Source organism: Natrix helvetica (genome assembly GCF_964273705.1).
Source record: "Natrix helvetica genome assembly, chromosome: 1".
In the NCBI taxonomy this organism is placed as follows: domain Eukaryota; kingdom Metazoa; phylum Chordata; class Lepidosauria; order Squamata; family Natricidae; genus Natrix; species Natrix helvetica.
Genome location: NC_138548.1, coordinates 365,619,533 through 365,641,107, shown reverse-complemented (window position 1 = coordinate 365,641,107; position 21,575 = coordinate 365,619,533). Strand labels below are relative to the sequence as shown.

The 21,575-nt window shown below is 45.9% G+C and overlaps 1 protein-coding gene across 1 annotated transcript; it reads left to right on the top strand.

The window, feature by feature from the left end:
* Window positions 1-655: 655 nt before the first annotated feature.
* Window positions 656-10,562, top strand: LOC309384797 (uncharacterized protein). The gene is made up of 6 exons (XM_081938583.1): window positions 656-932; window positions 2,157-2,635; window positions 4,980-5,100; window positions 5,278-5,354; window positions 6,070-6,196; window positions 8,481-10,562. Exons 2-6 carry the CDS (start codon window positions 2,171-2,173, stop codon window positions 10,037-10,039), a joined length of 2,349 nt encoding a protein of 782 aa, XP_081794709.1. The 5' UTR covers window positions 656-932; window positions 2,157-2,170; the 3' UTR covers window positions 10,040-10,562.
* Window positions 10,563-21,575: the final 11,013 nt, after the last annotated feature.

Here is a 21,575-nt window from a genome sequence, read left to right as displayed (position 1 = left end):
AGTTAGGCATTTGATAAGGTAGACCATAAACTCTACTCTATCCTAATCCTATTCTATTCTACTCTATTCTATTCTACTCTATTCTAATCCTATTCTATTCTAATCCTATTCTATTCAACTCTATTCTAATCCTATTCTTTCCACTCTACTCTATTCTAATCCTATTCTATTCTATTGTAATCCTATTCTATTCCATTCTACTGTATTCTACTCTATTCTAATCCTATTCTATTCTAATCCTATTCTATTCTACTCTATTCTATTCTAACCATATTCTTTACTAATGCTATTCTAATCCTATTCTATTCTATTCTATTCTACTCCATTCTATTCTACTCTCCTCTATTCTATCCTACTCTATTCTAATCCTATTCTTTCTTTATTCTAATTATATTCTATTTTACTCTATTCTAATCCTATTCTATTCTAATTCTATTCTACTCTACTTTTCTATTCTAATCATATTCTTTTCTAATCCTATTCTATTCCATTCTACGCCATTCTATTCTACTCTCCTCTCCTCTATTCTATTCTATTCTAATCATATTCTATTCTACTCCATCCCATCCTATTCACTCGCCGTCCACCCCACCTATTTCTTCGTATTCGGGGGAGGGACATTATTTCCTTTACTCTTGCATTATTTTATTATTGCATTACTTTATCTTGACTTATTTCCTTCACTCTTGCGTTCCCTCACCCATCCAAAATCCCATGCGAGGCGCCGCGTCGCCGCCAGGGGGCGGGATAGCGCCGCTCCGAGGAGCCCCCTGCGCCTGCGCGGGAGGACTTTCTCAGTCAGGGTCTTCCTCCGTTGACCGTTACAGATCCGCTGGGGGGGAAACGGGGGTGGGTGGCGCGCCCTTCTAGGAAGCGGCGCTCTATCCCCTCGGCTGTTGACGAGCGGCTGTCCGACAAAAACGGGCTGAGAGGTGTGGATGGCGGCGGATTCTTCGCGGGGGAGGGGAGGGCAGAAGGAACCCCCCCTCGACTCCCCCCTCCCTCTTTTTCCATGGGGGGAGAGATCCTCCACCTGGGGAGGCCACCCCCTCCCTTGCTTGAGGGTGGGGGGGTTCCTGGGGGGGGGCGCTGGAGCTGCAGGAGGGACACGGGAAGGTGGGGGGGGGGAGCAGCAAGGAGGTTTTGGGGAGGGCTTTTTCTCCCCTACCCTAAGAGCCCCCCTTTTTCCTCCCCCATCCTTAGAGCCCTCCTGCAACTCCTTCCACCACGGGAGGGGAGAAAGAGGGGGCCCCGCTCTCCTCACCAAAATACCGTATTTTTCAGAGTATAAGAGGCACCAAGATTTTGAAAAGGCAAATTAAAAAAAGTTTTTGCACTCTAAAGACCTCCCCAAAATAGCCCGTTTTTTTGTCAAAAAGGGCATGCATAGTCTTTAGGAGGCTTGTAGAGTGCTCCTCGGGGCTGCCCCCCCCCCCAAATGAGCAAAAAACGGGCTCATTTCTGCCCTCACCAGCCTCCAGAAGCACTCTGGAAGCCTCTTAAAGGCTATGCATGGCCATTTTGCAAAGGGTTTGGGGAGGCCAAAAATGCAACATTCAGTCTATAAGATGCACCCAGATTTTCACCCTTTTTTGACCTAGCTATTTGTGGGATCGCATCCTGCCCCATACATCCCTGCGACCGATTCGCTCTCACAGAGAGGGACTCCTCCGGGTGCCGTCCACTAGGCAGTGCCAGCGGGCGACGCCCAGGAGTAGGGCCTTCTCTGTGATGGGCCCGGCCCTCTGGAATGACCCCCCCCCCGATATTAGAATAACTACTGATCTCCGCTCCTTCCGTAAGAAACTCAAGACCCACCTGTTCAACTTAGCTGGCCTGGCCTAACTGTAGTTTTGTGTCCCTCTAGCCTGTTTTTTAAATTTTTAGGGGTAGGTTTTTTAGGTTGTTTTAATTTTTAGCTATACTGTACAGCCTATTATTTGATCTGTTTTTATGGGTTTCTAAAAATATTTAATTTTTTGTATATTGTTTTTACTGTGTCTGTACACCACCCCGAGTCCCTTTGGGGAGAGGGGGCGGCCTATAAATTAAATTAAATTAAATTAAATTAAAAAAAATTTTGGAGGGAAAAAGGTGCATCTTATAGTCCGAAAAATACGGTAGGCCTTGATCGAGATCCTCGATTCTTCCCACAGGTTCCAGTCCTCCAATGCCAGCCCCTTTAGAGAGCCAGGAGGCCCCAATCCAAGTCTCTGTGTCTTCAGCGGAGTCCAGGGAGAAGATGGAGTCAAGAGGCCCGACAGGAACCAGCCCTTGTTGTCATCCGACGGAGCGTCGGGAAGAGTTCGACCAAAGGACCAGGCAGAAGTTCCTAGAAGAAGACAACCTCTCTTGGGAGGTTCACCAGCAGAAGTTCAGAGGATTTTGCTACCAGGAGTCGGAGGGACCCCGAAGAGTTTGCAGCCGCCTCCATCGCCTTTGCCACCAGTGGTTAAAGCCAGAGAGGAACACCAAGGCTCAGATGCTGGATCTGGTGCTCCTGGAGCAGTTCCTGGCCATCCTTCCCCTGGAGATTGCCAGCTGGGTGAGGGAATGTGGAGTGGAAACCAGCTCCCAGGCGGTGGCCTTGGCCGAAGGTCTTCTGCTGAGCCAGACAGGCGGCAAAGAAAGGGAGGTGAGGAATCTGATTCTTGATTTCTCCAAATGGAGCCCTACCAGGATTTTTTTTGAACTTTTAACAGATTAACAGAGTTGGAAGGGACCCTGTAGGTCATCTAGTCCAACTTCACAACCAAGCAGGAGACCCCATATAATTTCTGACAGATGGCAGTCCAATCTCTTCTTGAAAGCTTCCAGTGATGAAGCTCCCACAAGTTCTGAAGGCAACTTCTGTTCCATGGGTGGATTGTTCTCACTGTCAGAAAATGTCTCCCTATTTCCAGGTTGAATCTCTCCTTGGTCAGTTTCCATCCATTGTTCCTTGTCTGGCCTTCAGGTGTCTTGGAAAATAGCTTGACCCCTTCCCCTCTGTGGCAGCCCCCCAAATATTGGAACACCTGCTATCGTGTCTCCCCTGGACCTTCTCTTCATGCCCAACTTGTAATAGAAGATGTCATATACCCAGGGGTGGGATCCAAAGGTGGTATGCTGCCACTTTGCATCGGTTCAGGTGAACCGGTAGTGGCAGCGGCACGAGACTCTGCCCACCCACCTAGATGTGGGACCTTCTGCACGTGAGAGTATAAGACGCACCTTTTTCCCCCATAAAAAAGGGTGAAATTTGGGTGTGTCTTATACATTGAATGTAGCCGCGGCCACCCACTGGCCCCCATCCTTTGGCCTATGCCTCCCAGCAATTTACCTCCTTGCAGCAAACTGAGAAAACGGGGCTTGCGGAGGGGCAATAGACTATAGCAATCCCTGCAGCCTGAAACAGCTGATCGTGCTTAAACTGAAAGTGAAACTTGCTGTTTGCTCCATGAGGCAAATTGCTGGAAGGCAGAGGCAGATTTTTTTTTTCTAATTGGGTTAACTGAAACAGGCTGTTTGCTGCAAGGATGTAAGTCAATGACTATAAATGCCTTTAGAATGTTCAAATTATTAGACTTGTTTTTTTAAAGACTGCTTTATTATTGTTTTAGCTTTTTAAAATAAACGCTTGATCTGAAGAGGCCCGGTGCTATTGTACGTCCTTTTAAATAGCAGAGAATAGTGTATACTCCCAGAAAGCCACATCAGTTTTAACAACATCTGTACAAGTATAGTCTGAAATGTAATACCACAAACAGTGTGTATCTTCTGTACTGTTTGTTGCAAGGAGGCAAATTGCTGGGAGGCAGAGGCAGATTTCCCCCCACCCTTGTTTTCCTCCCCAAAAGCTAGGTGCGTCTTATACTTTGGAGCGCCTTATACTCCGAAAAAAAACCAGTACTTACCTTCCGGATTGCTGCTTGGGGAGGAAAACAGGTGAGGTACGGCAATCCACTTTGCTGCGTGACTTAAAAGATAAAACTAGGTAAAGTGCAGGCGCGGGAGGGCGCACTCACTTGCTAGTGGGAACCGGTTCGCTGCCAGCTGATCTTCAGAGCTACCGGTTCACCCGAACTGGTAGAATCCCACCCCTAACAAAGATACCTCTTTGATCCAAAAGGAAGGTTCTACATTTAGGCAACAAAAACGGAATGCACAGGTACAGTCTAGGTGGAACCTTGCTCAACAGTAGTAACTGTGAAAGGGATCTTGGAGTCCTAGTGGACAACCATTTAAATGTGAGCCAGCAGTGTGCAGCAGCTGCCAAAAAAGCCAACGCAGTTCTAGGCTGCATCAACAGAGGGATGGAATCAAGATCACGTGAAGTCTTAACACCACTTTATAAGGCCTTGGTAAGGCCACACTTGGGATACTGCATTCAGTTCTGGTCGCCACGATGTAGAAAAGATGTGGAGACTCTAGAAAGAGTGCAGAGAAGAGCAACAAAGATGATTAGGGGACTGGAGACTAAAACATATGAAGAACGGTTGCAGGAACTGGGTATGTCTAGCTTAAGAGAAAGAAGGGCTAGGGGAGACATGATAGCAGTGTTCCAATATCTCAGGGGTTGCCACAAAGAAGAGGGAGTCAAACTATTCTCCAAAGCACCTGAGGGCAGAACAAGAAGCTATGGGTGGAAACTAATCAAGGAGAGAAGCAACTTAGAACTGAGGAGACATTTCCTGACCGTTAGAACAATTAATCAGTGGAACAGCTTGCCTCCAGAAGTTGTGAATGCCCCAACACTGGAAGTCTTTAAGAAGATGTTGGATAGCCATTTGTCTGAAACGATATAAGGTTTCCTGCCTAGGCAGGGGGTTGGACTAGAAGACTTCCGAGGTCCTTTCCAACTCTGCTATTGTATTGTATTGTATTGTATCCATAAGAAATAGAAAATTTGCTTTATATCCATATTGAATAATGATTCCTTGCTTAGGTTCCAGGATTCTGATTCTATCTTTTCCCTCCTTGCTGTGGTTTATTTATAGGGAAGTTCTATCAAGGTGGATCCACAAGTTGCCTACACGACGATGGATTCCTCAGATTCCTCTCAGGGGATGCTTTTCAAGGGAATCTCCCAGGAAAGCGACATTCTTGAGATCTTAGCAGGTAAGGATGGATTCTGTCCTCGTGGCCAATGATGGCCAGCTTCTCCCATCGTCAGAACCTGAATTCACAGGGTTACCTTGAAGGTGAAAAGGTTTTTATATAGAGTGTCAACCCGCAAATTTTTAACAATGGTCTTCTAAAATTCCCTTCTTCCCATTTATTTGCCTCCCTTAACAGGATATGGTCCATCGTCACGGGACCTTGTTGAAATGCCTTCTTTTTCTGATGAAGCAGAAACACACTCTCCAGCTCAGGTAGGGAAGTGACCCATAATCACATAAATTCACTTTAAGGACTCCAGAACATTGAAGAGTCAAGATAAAATTCTAATCCTCTAACCTTGAACCTGGCTATTCATGCGATGTGTGAGCCTCTTGAAGTGACAGGCCTAAAAAATATTCTTAGTTATTCTTTTAGTTATTTATTATTTATTAAACTTGTTGGCCGTCCCTCTCGCCACAGGGTGACTTTATCACTTTAATGATTATTAGTTTTTAAAATTTTGTAAGCGGCCCAGAGACGCTTGTGGATGTTCTGACTGAGGTTTCCCAAAAAAAGCATGAGGCAGAGTTTTTTTCCTTTGGGGAAGGAAGAAGTCCAAAATCCAAACTAGAGCTTTGAGAAGCTCCATCAGTGGATCATCCACTTTGGGTTTTTCCTTCATATGGTGTCAGAAGCGATCCCCGCTCTTTTCTGGAAAGGGAATCCTCACTGAAGGTGCTGTTGAATCCGTAGAAACTGTAATGGTTCATTGTTTTCTTCTTACAATTTGGAATCCTGCCCACATTTGACCATTGGATGTCCTCCAAGTAGCTGAACATCCTCAATGTCCACCAGCTTACTGGATGGACTGTCCAGTTTGGTGGAAAGCGGGCTGTCGCGAGATGTGGAGAAATGCCTGGCGAAGATTAAAGCAGAGATCTTTCAAAACCTTGAGGGTATCTGTTAACATTTTCTCCCCTCACACAGGGTGCTGTGTCCTTGCATGAGGTGGTGATGTATTTCTCCAAGGAGGAGTGGGCCCTGCTGGATTCCACCCAAAAGTCTCTCCACAGGGAAGTCATGAAGGAGAATTCTAGACACGTGGCGTCTCTGGGTAACGGACCTCTCTTTGCTCTGAGTCCAGATAGTAGAAGTGAGCAGTCTATTTATAACAATAATAACAAAGTTGGAAAGGACTTTGTGAGGTCTTCTAGTCAGAGGTGGTATTCAGCAGGTTCTGACCAGTTCTGGAGAACCGGTAACGGATATTTTGAGTCGTTCGGAGAACTGGTAAATACCACCTCTGGCTGGCCTCGCCCTCATCTATTCTCTGCCTCCTGAGTCCAGCTGATCAGGAGGAAATGAGAATCTTCCTCTGGAGTGGGGAGGGAATGGAGATTTTGCAGTATCCTTCCCCTGCCACACCCATCAAACCCATGCTATACTGTAGCAGACAAATGACTCTGCAGTCTCTTCTTGAAAACCTCCAGTGTTGGAGAATTCACAACTTCTGGAGGCAAGTCATTCCATTCATTAATTGATCTCACTGTCAGGAAATTTCTCCTTAGTTCTAGGTTGCTTCTCTCCTTGATTCGTTTCCATCCTTTGCTTCTTGTCCTGCCTTCAGGTGCTTTGGAGAGCAGGTTGACTGCCCCCCCCCTCTTCTTTGTGGCAATCCTTTAGATATGGGAACATTGTTATCATGTCGCCACTAGCTGGTTGGACTAGAAGACCTCCAAGGCCCTTTCCAACTCTTTGTTATTTTGTTACTCTGTTCTGTTCCTCCTCCTAGATATCTGGAAAATATAGGTAGGTCTTGCCTAATGACCATTTTTAGTGACTCTTCAAAGTGATGACAGGGCTGAAACAAATGGCTCGTGGATAGTTCTCATAAAGATTGCAACGTCTCTACGGTCATATCACAATTGGGCACTTGCTAACCATCACGCATATATGACAGTCGCCGGGTTCCACGGTCATGTGATAGTCATTTGCAATATTCCCACAAAACCGTCGAAGGGAAAGCTGGCAGGAGGTCACATGTTGCAGTCACGTAATGTTTCACTTGACAAGCACTTTGTCTTGTCAATAAGGATCGCTAAGTGAGGACTGCCTATATTGCTATACTCTCAATCATCTTCTCAAGATAATTAAATATGCACTTCCTTCTGTCTCTTCCTGTAAAACATAGTGTTGCTCATTTTAGTATGACTGCCTTGGAGGATATGCTTCTCCAAAAGAAGGGGGTTGGACTAGAAGACCTTCAAGGTCCCTTCCAACTCTGTTATTCTGTTCTAAAAGTGAAAAGAGCTCCAGTTTGCCCAGTTCCAGGTACCGTATTTTTCGGAGTATAAGATGGGCCTTTCCCCCCCCCCCCAAAAGAGAGTGAAAATTTGGGTGCGTCTTATACACTAAATGTAGCCCTGCCCACCCCTCAACCCCAACCCTTTGGCCTCTGCCTCCCACCAATTTACCTCCTTGCAGCAAACAGGGAAATGGGGCTTGTGAAGGCTGCAATAGGCGCTATAGCAATCCCTGCAGCCGAAACAGCTGATGATTGGGAGAAATTGAAAGTGAAACTTTCTGTTTGCTCCCTGAGGCAAATTGCTGGGAGGCAGAGGCAGATTTTTTTTTCTTGTGCTAATCAGGCTGTTTGCTGCAAAGAAGTAAGTCAATACCTATAAATGCCTATAGAGTGTTCAAATGATTAGACTTATTTTTTAAAGACTGCTTTATTATTGTTCTAGATAGCTTAACAAAATGAAGAAGCTTTTTAAAACAAATGCTTGATCTGAAGAGGCCCAGTGCTATTGTATCTTCTCTTAAATAGCAGGGAATAACTATACTTCCAGAAAGTACATCAATTTTAACAGCATCTGTACAAGTATAGTCTGAAATGTAACACTACAAACAGTGTATATTGTCTGTACTGTTTGTTATTTGTTGCAAGGAGGCAAATTGCTGGGAGGCAGATATTTTTCCCTTGTTTTCTTCTCCAAAAGCTAGGTCCGTTTTATTTGGAGCATCTTATACTCCAAAAAATACAGTAGTTAAAATAAAACTTTGCAGAATTGTAAGCAACATAGGTGGCTTATCTGCATCGCCATTTCATTACAGTCTTTGTCTTCTCAATTGTTCCTTTGTTTTAAGCTTCATTTTTTGCTTTTGCAAAGAAAAAAAATAGTTACAGTAGCCTCAGTGGGGAACACTTCAGCCCAGAGATGACTTCTGAGATAGTTGTGTAATCAAAATGTAATTTTAAAAAAATTATACAGGAACTGAAAAATCTTGCAAGACCTTGTGATCAATTCCCATCAGAATTAATTCATTAGTTAATCGGCATTAATCTTTGGAGTTCCAGTCTTAAAAGATAGTTCACGCTTTGTTTCTCTCTCCAGAAGCAGGCAAGGAGAACAGTGAGAATTGTCAGGCGCCGGTCACAGAGACTTCGCAACCAAAGAGGGCTAAAGTGGAAAGTGAGATTTTTGAGAACCTCTGGAGATCAGGAACATTTGGGGAAAAGAAGAAAAGAACATCTAGGAAGAAGAAATCACCAGCTTCCCACCGTGCTGAAGTCCACAAATTCCTGACTCAAGGGGAACACACCGGAAGCCAAAATGAGAATTCCCTACCCTACGCGGGGATATCCAGGGATCAGTCCGAGAGATGTAATCATTGTGAAACTAAAATTAGAGACAACAAGTGCAAGTGCAGACAGCAGGGAACCTATTCCAGCCAAAGCTTTGCTTTGACTTCATGTCAACAAACCCACCCGGGGTCTGCAGAGAAACCTGAGACATTCAAAGGGTGTGAAAAGAGCGTCAGTAGGAGCAGGAGCTCCCGTAAAGGGCTCCACCCAAGAGAGAAACCCTGGAAATGTGCCGAGTGTGGAAAGAGTTTCAGTTGGACGAGCGAGCTCACTTCCCATATGAGAATCCATACAGAGGAGAAACCATTTCCACGTGCGACATGCGGAGAGAGTTTTAGATTGAACAGTGACCTTGCCCTACACAAAAGAGTCCATACCGGGGAGAAACCGTACAAATGTCTGCAGTATGGGAAGAGCTTCAGCATGAGCCAAGAACCGACTTTTCACGCAAGGAGACACATGGGAGAGAAGCCCTACCAGTGTAGGGAGTGTGGGAAAAGCTTCAGATTGAGCAGATACCTGACTTTGCACAACCGGATCCACACGGGAGAAAAACCGTATGCATGTACAGAGTGCAGCAAGAGTTTTAGCAGCCATAGTGCTCTCTGCAGTCATAAAAAGGTCCATTCAGAGGAGAAACCCTATCAGTGCGCGGAATGCGAAAAAAGCTTCCGGTGGAAAAATCAGCTAAGATCTCATCAAAGTATCCACATGTGGGAGAATTTGTATAAATCCACGGAGAGTGGAAAGAGCTTCGGTTTCGGCAGTGACGTTTCTCCCCTTTCAGGCAAAACTCCATATATATGTACCGTGTGTGGACAGGGTTTTATTGACCAGGGTGTCTTTCGTACCCATAAAAAAACTCACTCCGTAGAAAAGTCCTATATATGCCCAGAGTGCGGAAAGAGCTTCTGTAAAAATTACACGCTTACTATTCACAAGAGGCTCCACACGGGAGAGAGACCTTATCAGTGCACGGAATGTGGGAAGAGCTTCAATCAGAAGTACAAGCTTACGACTCATAAGAGGATTCATTCGGGGGAAAAACCCTATAAATGTGGTGAATGTGGAAACAGCTTCAGAACTTCTGATAGCCTCGCTGCCCACACGAGGATCCACACAGGGCAGAAACCTTACAAGTGCAAAGAGTGCGACAAGAGCTACAGCCGATGCAGCAGCCTCTCTGTCCATAAAAGCAGCCATAATAAGGAGAAGCCCTACAAATGTCTGGAGTGTGGAAAGCACTTCACTAGTAACGTGGGCCTGGTCTGTCATATGAGATGCCACACTGGCGAGAAGCCCTTATAAATATACAATGCCTGAAAGGAGCTTCAGTCAATGCAATAGCCTCGCTTCCCATCAAAGGACCCATTCAAGGGAGAAACACTAATCCATGTATGACGTGTGGGAAAAGGTTCAGGCAGAGCAGCCGCCCATTCTGAAGGAATAGTGTGAGATGGAGTTCCCCAATCTTTCTCGCGTTACGGACCGGGGATGAGGAGATTCTGCATGAAGTGTGCAGTTCCATTTGCACGACCGGTGCTTGGGTGAATGGACCACATGTGCGTGCACGCTCACCCACTACTTGCACAAGGAGGGATACAGATGCACGCTCGCCTGCCACATCCACGGCCCAGTTCCAAATGGCTCAAGGCCCAGTAGTGGGGTTGCTGCTCAGGGGTTGGGGACCCCTGGTGTAAGAGGAAATGAGGTCCACTTTTATTTCTTAAATTAGTTTTATGTTTTGTATTTCTAAATTGCTCACCTCCCTCAAAGATGAACTTATATAAGACAACTTATAAACCCAATAAAAATGCTGTCTTCTTCTCTTCCTCCATCTTCCCTAAGTCTTTACACCGTCCAGGTTCGAGTTGTCACAGGGGCTCAGGAACAGCCCCGAAATTTGGGGTAGCCGGTGAAGAATTTTAATGGAGATTCAGGTTAATGTCAGGTTTCCAAATAGCATCCAAAAGTAAATCAGAGTCCAAGGCAAAGTATTGCTCAAAGTTCCGATTTATTAAGAGAGACATGCTGGCACATCTGGGAAAACCCGAATCTGAAAGCTTCCCGGTTTTCCCACCCAGTTGAAAGTTCATGATCTTGCCCCCACACTCACAAGTCCATCCCATGGTCCACTCTCCCACTGCCATGCTGGCAGTTTCACCCATCCAATTCCGGTCAGGAGCAGAGGTGCAAAGACAAAGGATGACCTTGGCTTTCTAGAAATAATTTTGTTATGGCTACAACACATCTCACTCCTACAATCCCCCCTCCAATTTTCCTACAACAGAAAGTGCATAGTAGAATAATAGAAAGTGTGGCAGGCCAAAGATCCAAAAGAAAAGATGGCTGGAGGCCTGACAAATGCACTCTCTCCAATAAAAATGTCAGCATGGGAGAAACAATACATAGGTAGTCCTTTACTCACGATCACAGTTGCGATCAGATTTTCCATTGCTAAGCAAGAGTGTGTTAAGTGAGTCACTTCTGATTTTACAACTTTTTTTGCCACAATTCAATTCAATTTCAATTTATTTGATTTGTTAGCCGCTCCCTCTCCACAAGGGACTCGGGGCGGCGTACAATAAAAAAGCACATATATATATATATATATACATATACACATACACATACACGAAGGAGGTAACAATCATTAAATACATAAAATAATAATAATAAAATTAGCAATTAAAATACCCCAGTTTAAAATTACGGATTTAAAAACACTGTCAGGAGGAATAAGATGGAACTATGCTTGAGCCAGGCCAGATAATTGAAAAAGGTGGGTCTTGAGTTTTGAACGGAAGGAGCGGAGATCGGAGGTAATCCTAATGTCAATGGGGAGGTCATTCCAAAGGGCTGGGCCCATCACAGAGAAGGCCCTACTCCTGGGTGTCGCCCTCTGACACTGTTTAGTGGACGGCACCCGGAGAAGTCCCTCTCTGTGCGAGCGGATTGGTCGTACCACAGTTGTTAAGCAAATTACTTCAGTTGTTAAGTGGGGTTACAATTGCCACAGAACAGTGAGGTTGCCATTGCTAAGTGATGCAGTCATAAAGTCTGACATTACATGACCAGGTAACTTAGCAATAGCTGTCCTGGTTGTAACCTCAAGACGTGGGTTGTTAAGCAGGAAGCAGGATGGGTCCAGGTAAAGAGTTGGGGAGGGGGCACCATATTGGATGGGAGAGACCAACACAGGTTATACACAAGTTGGGAGAGGGTACCGCAGTGCATTGTGAGCTCAGATAAGCTGCGGAAGGTGGGCGCATGGATTGTGGGGAGGGAGAGACTTACCAAATCTACCCAAGAGAAGCAACCCAGAGCTAAGGAGAGATTTTCTGACCGTTCAAACAATTAACCAGTGGAACAACTTGCCTCCAGACGTCGTGAATGCTCCAACGTTGGAAGATTTAAAGAAGAGATTGGATAACTATTTATCTGAAATGATACAAGGTTTCCTGCCTGACCTAGAGTACTACGTCCAGTTTTGGTCACCCCACTATAAAAAAGGATATTGAACTCTAGAAAGAGTGCAGAGAAGAGCAACCAAGATGATTAAAACAAAAAAAAAAGGTTGCAGGAACTGGGCATGGTTAGTCTAGTGGAGAAAAGGACCAGGGGAGACAGCAGCGCAATATCTGAGGGGCTGCCACAGACGGGGGTGGGGGGGTGTCAAGCTATTTTCCAAAGACAAGGAATAATGGATAGAAACTGCTCAAGGAGAGATTCAACCTGGGAATAAAGGAGAAATTTTCTGGCAGATCAATCAACCAACGGAACAGAAGTTGCCTTCAGAAATTACGGGAGCTTTGTCACTGGGAGCTTTCAAGAAGACGCTACTGCCATCTGTCAGAAGGGGTCTAGGGTCTCCTGCGGGGTTGAGGGGTGGACTAGATGACCTACAAGATCCCTTCCACTTCTGTTAATCTGACAACCTCAAGCTTGAGAAACCCAGATCTACTAGATAGAAGGGGGAAGGGTTAGGAAATCAGCCTTTTAGCCATCTGCTCTTAGCGTGGAGCCCCTCCCTTTCTTCTCCCCCCTCCTCACCCCGCTTGTAAGCCTAGAATGGGGCGGGGCATCCATCTCGAGGGTCTTAGTTCAGGGTACAACTTTCAAGGGATGGAGGAAGTGGGGGGCTCCCTTCCCAAGGCCCCTTCCAAAGACTTTCTTACTTGCTCCCCAAGTGCCCAAGCCAGAAATGACTCCCTTGCAGCTCCAGCGCCCTCCCCCCAAGAGTCTCCAGACCACCCCCCCAAACAAGAGAGGAGAAGCTTCCCCCAGCAGCCCCTCGCCACCCTATGGAGTTCTCCCCTGGAAACAGGGGGGGAGGGATCCTTTGCAGCAAGGCAGAGGGGGTGCCTGGCTTTCTGAACAGCCCCCCCCCCCAATGTATACATCTCACCACCTTGCTCTTTCTTGGGGTTACGGGTCTGTGGGTCTTGCCTTATCCCCCCCCCCTCTCCCCTCCACTCTCTCATGCCGGTTTTGGTTTAAGAGTCCGACGGGGGGAGAAGCTCCGCTGGCATCGCTTCCCCAGCCAGCCAGGCACCCCCAGAAAAGCTGTAGGAAAAAGAACCATAGATATGCAAATATCTAACAGTGCCACCGCTCCCCCACCCCCAAACTGTGCTTGTGTGGGTTGGGGGGGGCGAGCTTTGATGTGGGAGCGGTGAGGTCTGATTGTTTGAGGAGGTGGCCCTTGCCAAGAGTTTTTGTCTTTCAAAACTTGGGTCTGGAGCTTTGTAGCCTTAAACCTAGAGTTGGAGGAGGAGGAAAACATTGTAGGCACGGGGGAGGGGGCTGTCTGTAGATCCTTCTAGAACTTAGTCCCCATATGGGGCAAAGCAGGAGTGAAATTCAGCAGGTTCTGACAAGTTCTGGAGAACTGGTAGAAATTTTGAGTAGTTCGGAGAACCGGCAAACACTACCTCTGGCTGGCCCCAGAGTGGGGTGGGAATAGAGATTTTGCATTATCCTCACCCCTGGAGTGGGGTGAGATTGGAGATTTTGTAGTATCCTTCCCTTGGAGTGGGGTACGAATGGAGAGTTTGCAGTCTCGTTCCCCTGGAGTGGGGAGGGAATAGAGATTTTTGAAGTATCCTTTCCCTGCCACACCCACTAAGCCATGCCCACAGAACCGGTAGTAAAAAAATTGGGGCAAAGCCCTTGTCTTTCCACGGGGGGGGGGGGGAATCTTCCACTTGCCTGCAGACCCAGGAAGGGAGGCGGCTGCACTGGGGGGGAGCTTCCCCCCCTTGTGTGGGGGTCCTGGGGGCTCCTGGAAGGCGGGAGCTGCTGTTTGGACACGGTGTACCCTGGAAACTGCAAGTGAGCCTCGAAGGATGCCTAGGGAGCTGTAAGAGTCTTGTACAGTCTTGTCCCCTTACCCAGATGGAGCCCCCTTTTCCTGAGCTGGGAGGTTGAGAATTGCAGAGGGGGAGGAGACAGGCAGGCCCAAGGGGTACCTTTCTTTGGCGAAGGGGGGAAGACGGGACCCAGATGGTGGGGATTCTTCCCACATCCCTGGCGCTCTTGGGGTCCCTGAAGCTGTTAGGATCTTCAGAAAAGATGGGAGATCCCGCCCTCCCCCCACATCCCAGAGGTCCTGATGGTTATGGTAAAATCCAAGGGTGAAATTTGGCTGAAGGATGAGGTTAAAAAAAAACGATGTGTGGCTTGGGAGGTCAGCAAAGGCATTTCAGCGGATTGTGCAACCGGAAAACTGCGGTGACTCGAACGCTGTTTCTTTCAGCTCTTCTTCCTTTTGCAGGACTTGTGCACAAAGAGTTAAAGGAGTTGCTGAGGGGAAAAAATCTTTATTTCGGTGGGTTCCTTTGGGGGGCTTTCGGAGCTGGGTTGTTTTCCTTATTATACCAAACTAGGGAACATGGTGAAGACATTTCATTACCAAACAAGGCAGCAGCATCAGGACGCGGATCGTGTTACCTAGTTTGGTAATGAAACGCCTGCAGGAAGTCAACCCAGCTCAAGGAGCACGAAGGACCCACACCCATCCCACACACACAGAGCTCAGCTGTAAGTTACAAATATTTTCTCCGAGGAGTTATTTCTCTATTGTCCATAGTCAGCCTCACCGCCTCCTATGTTTGGTTTACTTGAAAGCGCACTCTGCCTCCAACGGCTGATGTGCTTGAAGGCAAGGTCTATATTTGGAGATCTGGAGTCCGTACATGACCTCAAAAAACCCTTTTGCCTTGATTATTTTCAGAGAGGAAATTAACCCCATCTCCAAGGCTGCTGCTCCTCTGCCTCAGTTCGGCTGGCCCAACTCTTTGTTCCAAGCCTTGGACGTAAATCCCTTCATATCCCCACAAAGCAATGTGTTCTGACAGAGGCTTCCCAAGAGCCTGAAGTAAACTCCTTGTCCCGACAAAACCCCCTTTTATTAATTTTAATGTAAATATTTTTTCTGATATTAATGTGAATTCTGCTCATTCACATCCAGCAAAGTCTTTTCAAGGGAGGATTTACAGTCACAGACCTTATCTGGCTTGGAGAGCTGCCAGGCCGATCTCTGCAGAACTTGGCAAGGAATCTCGGAGGGTCACGAACCAATTAAGCAAACTAATGGTCTCCTGCAAACACCACTCCCCTTTTGCTCCTCTTTTATTTCCTCTGGGAGGGGCCATTCATCGTCCACCTGAGGCCTTACTCCCAAGTCGACACCTGTTCTTTAGCTGTTCCCTTCATCTGACAACTCTGCGCATGCGCACACTGGGAACAGGCTCCAGCTGTTCTTCTGCCCCCCTGATATCCGACTCTGAAGGCAGCTGATAACTGTCAGATGGCCCTGGCCCCCTCTCTGCCTCCAACACAGAGCCCTCATCAGAGCCTTCCCCAGACTCCAGGACTGGCCCGTGTTCCTCCCCAACCTCCTCACTGTCCGAATATGCTGCCAGCTCTGCTGGCCACTAGCGGGCCACAACACAATGGTGTAGGAGTCACGGGGGCTCTCGCCCCAAGACTGACTTACACCACAGTAGAAACTGTGAATGCTGCCTTACACAAAATATTGGAGCTGCAGTCTTTCTAGCCTGGTGCCTTAACCTTGTGAAGTATTGGTACTGCTGTATAAATCCTTAGTAAGGCCACGCCTGGAATCCTGCATCCAGTTTTGGTCACCACGTTATAAAAAAGCTGTGGAGACTTTGGGAAAAGTGCAGACAGCAACTAATACGATTAAAGGCCCGGAGACTAAAACATATAAGGAATGGTTGCAGGATTTGGGTTTGGCTTTTCCGGTGCAGGGGTCAGCAACCAGCGGCTCTGGAGACGCATGTGGCTCTTTCATCCCTCTGCTGTGGCTCCCTATTGCTCAAAATATGCGTCACAAACACTAATGTGCGACACCTGCTGGCTCGTGATTTATTGAGGTTTTCAACCCTCGGTAAGCCAACCATGGATAAATCCAAGAAAAGAAAAGTTTCAGAAGAAAACAGAATGTTTAATTCAACTACATAGTTTCGTGGCCGCTCACGAAATAGTTAGACACCGGATGGGTTTTGTGGCTCCCTGTGTTTTCTTTTCTGTGGGAAACAGGTCCAAATGCCTCGAGTGCTTACGGTTGCCGACCCCTGGTCTAGTGAAATGAAGGACTTGGGTGACATGATAGCAGTATTCCAATATTTGAGGGGCTGCCATAAAAAAAGAGGGGGGTCAACTTATTTTTCAAAGCAACTGAAGGCAGGACAAGAAACAATGGATGGAAACTAATGGAGGGAAGCAACCTGGAATTAAGGAGAAACTTCCTAACAGTGAGAACAATAAACCAGTGGAACAGCTTGCCACCAGAAGTTATGGCTGCTTCATCACCGGAGGTTTTTAAGAAGAGACTGGACAGCCACTTGTCTGAAATGGTGTAGGGCAGTGATGGCGAAACTATGGCACGCGTGCCACAGATGGCACGCGGAGCCATTTGTCAGGGCACGCGCTGGCCAGCTGACTTCACCCTTTTTAAAAGCCATTTTTCGCCCTCCCCAGGCTCCAGAGGCTTTATAGGAGCCTGAGCTTCCCTGAAGCCTCCGGAGCGCAAAAAACCGGCCTTACGGGCAAACCGGAAGTTTGGGAACAAACTTCCTGTTTGCTCGGAGGGTCGTTTTGACTGCTCCGGAGTCTTCAGGGAACCTTCTTAAAGGTCCCTGACGCCTTCGGAGCGCTTAAAACGACCCTCTGAGCAAACCGGAAGTGACTTCCGGTTTGCTCGGAGGGTTGTTTTGAGTGCTTCAGAGGCTTCAGGGAAGCCTCTTGAAGGTCCCTGAAGCCTCGGGAGGACTTCCGGGGGGGCGGGGGAGGCTGTTCTCGCCCTCCCCAGGCTCCTATAAAGCCTCTGGAGCCTGGGGAGGGCGAAAAAAGCATGCAAAAATGGGGGGTCGCGCCTGTAGTGCGTGCATGCACTCTGGGGGGGGTCGTGCATTGCATTATGGGTGCGGCACGCCTGCACACGACCCCCCTGCGCTCCCCCTATTTATGGCACACGAGCCAAAAAAGGTTCACCATCGCTGGTGTAGGGTCTCCTATATGAGCAGGGGGTTGGACTAGAAGACCTCCAAGGTCCCTTCCAGCTCTATTTTGACACAGATTAAATTGGGTCTCAATAGTCCTCATAACGGCCCTGCAGACAATCCCATCAGTGAAGTCTCTATCAAATGTTCAGAAGCCATTTTGAAAAAGGCTGCCAGGCAGCTCTGTAGGGATGTGAGGGGGGAAATCCTTGTTTTGCTGCACAGGTCACCACTAGGTAATCCCAAGGTGTAGCGCTTGGTTCGATGGACTTCCTCCGACAGCCTTCAGGATGTCTCTTCTGGAGTTTTGACTTCTCCTGGTCTCCCTTGGAGGCCCAAGCCCCTGTCCCCTTGCCCCAGAGGGAAGGGCAAGGAGAGGAGCGGGTTCAAGGTCCCCTCGCACGTGATTTCCAGGTAGGGACAGAGAGTTCAGGCAACCTGTCCCCAGAAAGGACCCTAAGTGCCCCCTGGAGCCCAACTGCTTGAGAAGCTCACAAATCCCTCCTGGACTTCTGCCACTCCTTTTGTCTTACCCTGTCTCCACTGTCAGGATGACGCAGCTGCCAATCACTCAGCAGCAGTGGCCAATCAGATACCACCACTGGACAGGGAGGCAGGGAAGGAAGGTTGAGGGAGGGTAAGGTGGCTGCTGGGGGCAGTTTCTGTCAGCTCAGTTTTGACAACTAGGCTGAATAAACAAAGCCAAAGAAAGTGAAATTTAAATAACTAGGCTGAATAAACAAAGCAAAAAGAGAGAGAGAGAGAGAGAGTGAGTTACATTTAAATTAAATTAAATTCAGGAGAGGCAGCTAGGAAGGAGGCAGCAGCTGAGAAAACTGAGGGGAGAGAGAGAATGAGGCTTTTTGGCTTCCCTCAGAATCAACCTGAGGGGAAAATTTCCCTCAGAGGCAGCCAAGTGGGGAGAAGTCAGGATTTTAAAAAAAGGATGGGAGATTAAAACTGAACGGAAATAGAAATCAGAAATTTAAAAACATTAAAAAAAAAAACCCTGAACTCTCTGGGAAAAGGAACTTGACTTCATAGAGCACGAGCACCGAGATGTACAGGGATGAATATGACAGAAGTAGAGAAATCGGCCCTACACAAATAAATAACTGGGCCTTTGCTAAGCGATGCGGTAATAACATGTCACAACTCTCATTTATTACCAACCATTTTAATAGTCCAGGTTATCATTTTGCTTATTTATATTTCATTTTTCTTAACTGCCCATCTCCCTCAGAGAGGGGTCCTTATGGTTAACGGTATACAATGAAATTTCATTTTAAAGTATGCCGATTAGTGCACATTCAAAGCGACAATAAAATTATTCTTAGTCTCGAAGTCTAAACTGAATCCCACCAGGTTTAGATAAAATTCCACCCAGATCTCAGCTATTCCCAGCTTGGTCCTTCCTAACCTCACAGGTAGTCCTCAACTCAACAACCACAACTGAATCCAAGCAAGACAACTTGAGTTTTGCCCCATTTTATGACTTCTTCTGCCACTAGTGTTAAGTGAATCATGGCACTTAAGTTAGTAACACAACTATTAAGTGAGTCTGGCTTCCTGGTGACACTGTGAGGTGGTCACAAAAGGTAATTACAGGATCCTGGGACACGGTAACTTACAAGAAGTCCTCAATTTATGGGACCTGGGAAAAAGACTTATCAATTTTATTAATACTTTTTAGTTTGGATTTTGTTATGAAGATGTAATTCTTTCTGGGTACCTATAAATTTTACTACAATTTAGATATAAACTATAATATGGGACCTGGGGAAAAGATTCATTAATTATATTTGTTTAGATTTTGTTATAAAGATGTAATCTTTCCTGGGTACTTATAAATTCTAGTAATAAATTTTTGTCTAGATTTATTATAAAGATGTTAGATAACTACAATAATAATAACGAAATGTTAATGGATAATGTTTAATGATTTTGTATGGGTTGACATTGGTGAAAGCAATTGGATATAAGCCTGAAATTTATAGAAATAGCTAACGAATGCCAGTATGTGGTTGTGTCCTTAAATACAAATGATTCTAGATAAAAGCACGTTTAAACAAATATAGTTAAATGAGAGTGATGGTACGTTGATGGTATATAAAGATTTTTCATTTAAAATATATAATCCAATATGAATGAAGTATAAAGAATGATTGTGGTAGTAACGCACGAAATTTATTTGTAACCAATCGACATGCTTTCTGGAAGATGTAATGAAGAATGTTTTTGTGTGTGTGTTTAATTAAAACAATAAAAAAAACTTTAATTAAAATAAAAGTCCTCAATTTACCCGTTTGTTTAGTGGCTGTTCAAATATAACAGCACTGAAAAAAGTGACTTATGACCATTTTTCACTTACAACTATTGCAGCCTCCCCATGGTCATGCCAAATTCGGATGCTTGGCAACTGGTTCATATTAATGATGGTTCCAATGTTATGAGCGCCTCACAAGCAAGGCTTGTGAAGCCAGATTCATTTCACAATCATGTTACTAATTTAACAACTGCAGTGATTCACTTCACTGTGGCAGGTCTGTGAAGTTCACTTAACAACATTCTCACTTAACAACAGAAATTTGGGCTCAATTGAGGTTGTAAGTCGAGGACTATCTATTATGAAGAACCGGGCATTAAGTACTATTTGTTCAGCACAGCGTAAAGTTGCTGCACCACTCTAACCGTCATTAACTGCGGACTTCCTCTATATTGGAGACACCTTATGAAAATATAGTGAAAATGGACTTTACAGAATCTACCGTAGATAAAGAAACTTTAGAAAAAGAGATAAAGGGCTTGTAGATAGTAAGTAGTTAAAACAGGAAATAGTTTTATTACTGGTATTAAAATTATATTTCTGCATGTATCGTCAACTTTATTTGAAAGGTTTTGTTTTGTAAAATAACCCGCTCTCCATCACCATCCTTGCAGTCATTGAAGTGAAGGCACATTTTCTGTCCAAATTCTGCCCAGGTTTCCATTGCTTTGTGTCTATATAGAGTCTGAGTCAATATGGTTACTGATGGTTCAAAAACAAAAACCCACCAAAATTTGGTAAGAACTCTTGTGGCAGACAATCGATCAAAAACTCCTAGGATTGAAAAGCTTCTCCCAGCAATGGTTTCAAAAATTATTTCACTTCCTTTCTTCATTGTTCCTTCTTGTATACGCTATCCATAATGCTGTATAAATAATCTATCCATTTAAATTTACTTCCCAGTGCGGACAGTTTCATGCAAATTATAAATATTGCGATGTCTCCCTTGAGTTAGGTAGTTAAAATGAATTCTCAAATCAATATAGCTTTGCCCAGGGGTGAAATTCAGCAGGTTCTGACAGGTTGAGTAGTTCGGAAAACTGGCAAATATCTGGATGGCCCCAGAATGGGGTGGGAATGGAGATTTTGCAGTAACGTTCTCCTGGAGTGGGGAGGGAATGGAGATTTTGCAGTATCCTTCCCCTGCCACGCCCACCAAGCCACGCCCACAGAACTGGTAGTAAAAAAAATTGAATTTCACCACTGGCTTTGCCAGAAAGAAGCACTGAGTTGTTTATTATGCGGCCGCGCGGGCAATTATGGGGAGAACGAGGTTCTCCCATATAACACCTCTCCTGCGCGAGCTGCACTGGCTCCCTGTGGTCTACCGGGTGCGCTTCAAGGTGTTAGTTACCATCTTTAAAGCGCTCCATGGCACAGGACCTAGCTATTTGCGGGATCGCATTCTGCCCCATACATCCCTGCGACCAATTCGCTCTCACAGAGAGGGACTCCTCCGGGTGCTGTCCACTAAGCAATGCCAGCGGGCGGCGCCCAGGAGTAGGGCCTTCTCTGTGATGGGCCCAACCCTCTGGAATAACCTCGCCCCCGACATCAGGATAACGACCGATCTCCGCTCCTTCCGCACGAAACTCAAGACCCACCTGTTCCAACTAGCCGGCCTGGCTTAAACTAGAACTTTCTAACCTCCCTGGCAATTTTAATTACGGTAAATGTAAATTTTGGGGTTTTAAATTATTTTAACTGTTTTAATTTATTGTTATTTATTTTAGCCTAGTGGCTTTTTATTGGAATCTTATTTGTTAAGCATTGATGTCACCTCCTCCATGCCACATCTGTATATTTGTTTTTGATTGTACATCGCCCCGAGTCCCTTTGCGGAGAGGGGGCGACTGATAAGTCAAATAAATAAATAAAAAATAAAACAAATAAAATATTAATGGCACACTGGCGGGTTACCCTTGAAATGGTCAGATCATTGTGGTCCAATGAAAACAAAATTCCAGATTCCTCCAGAAAGTTACAAATC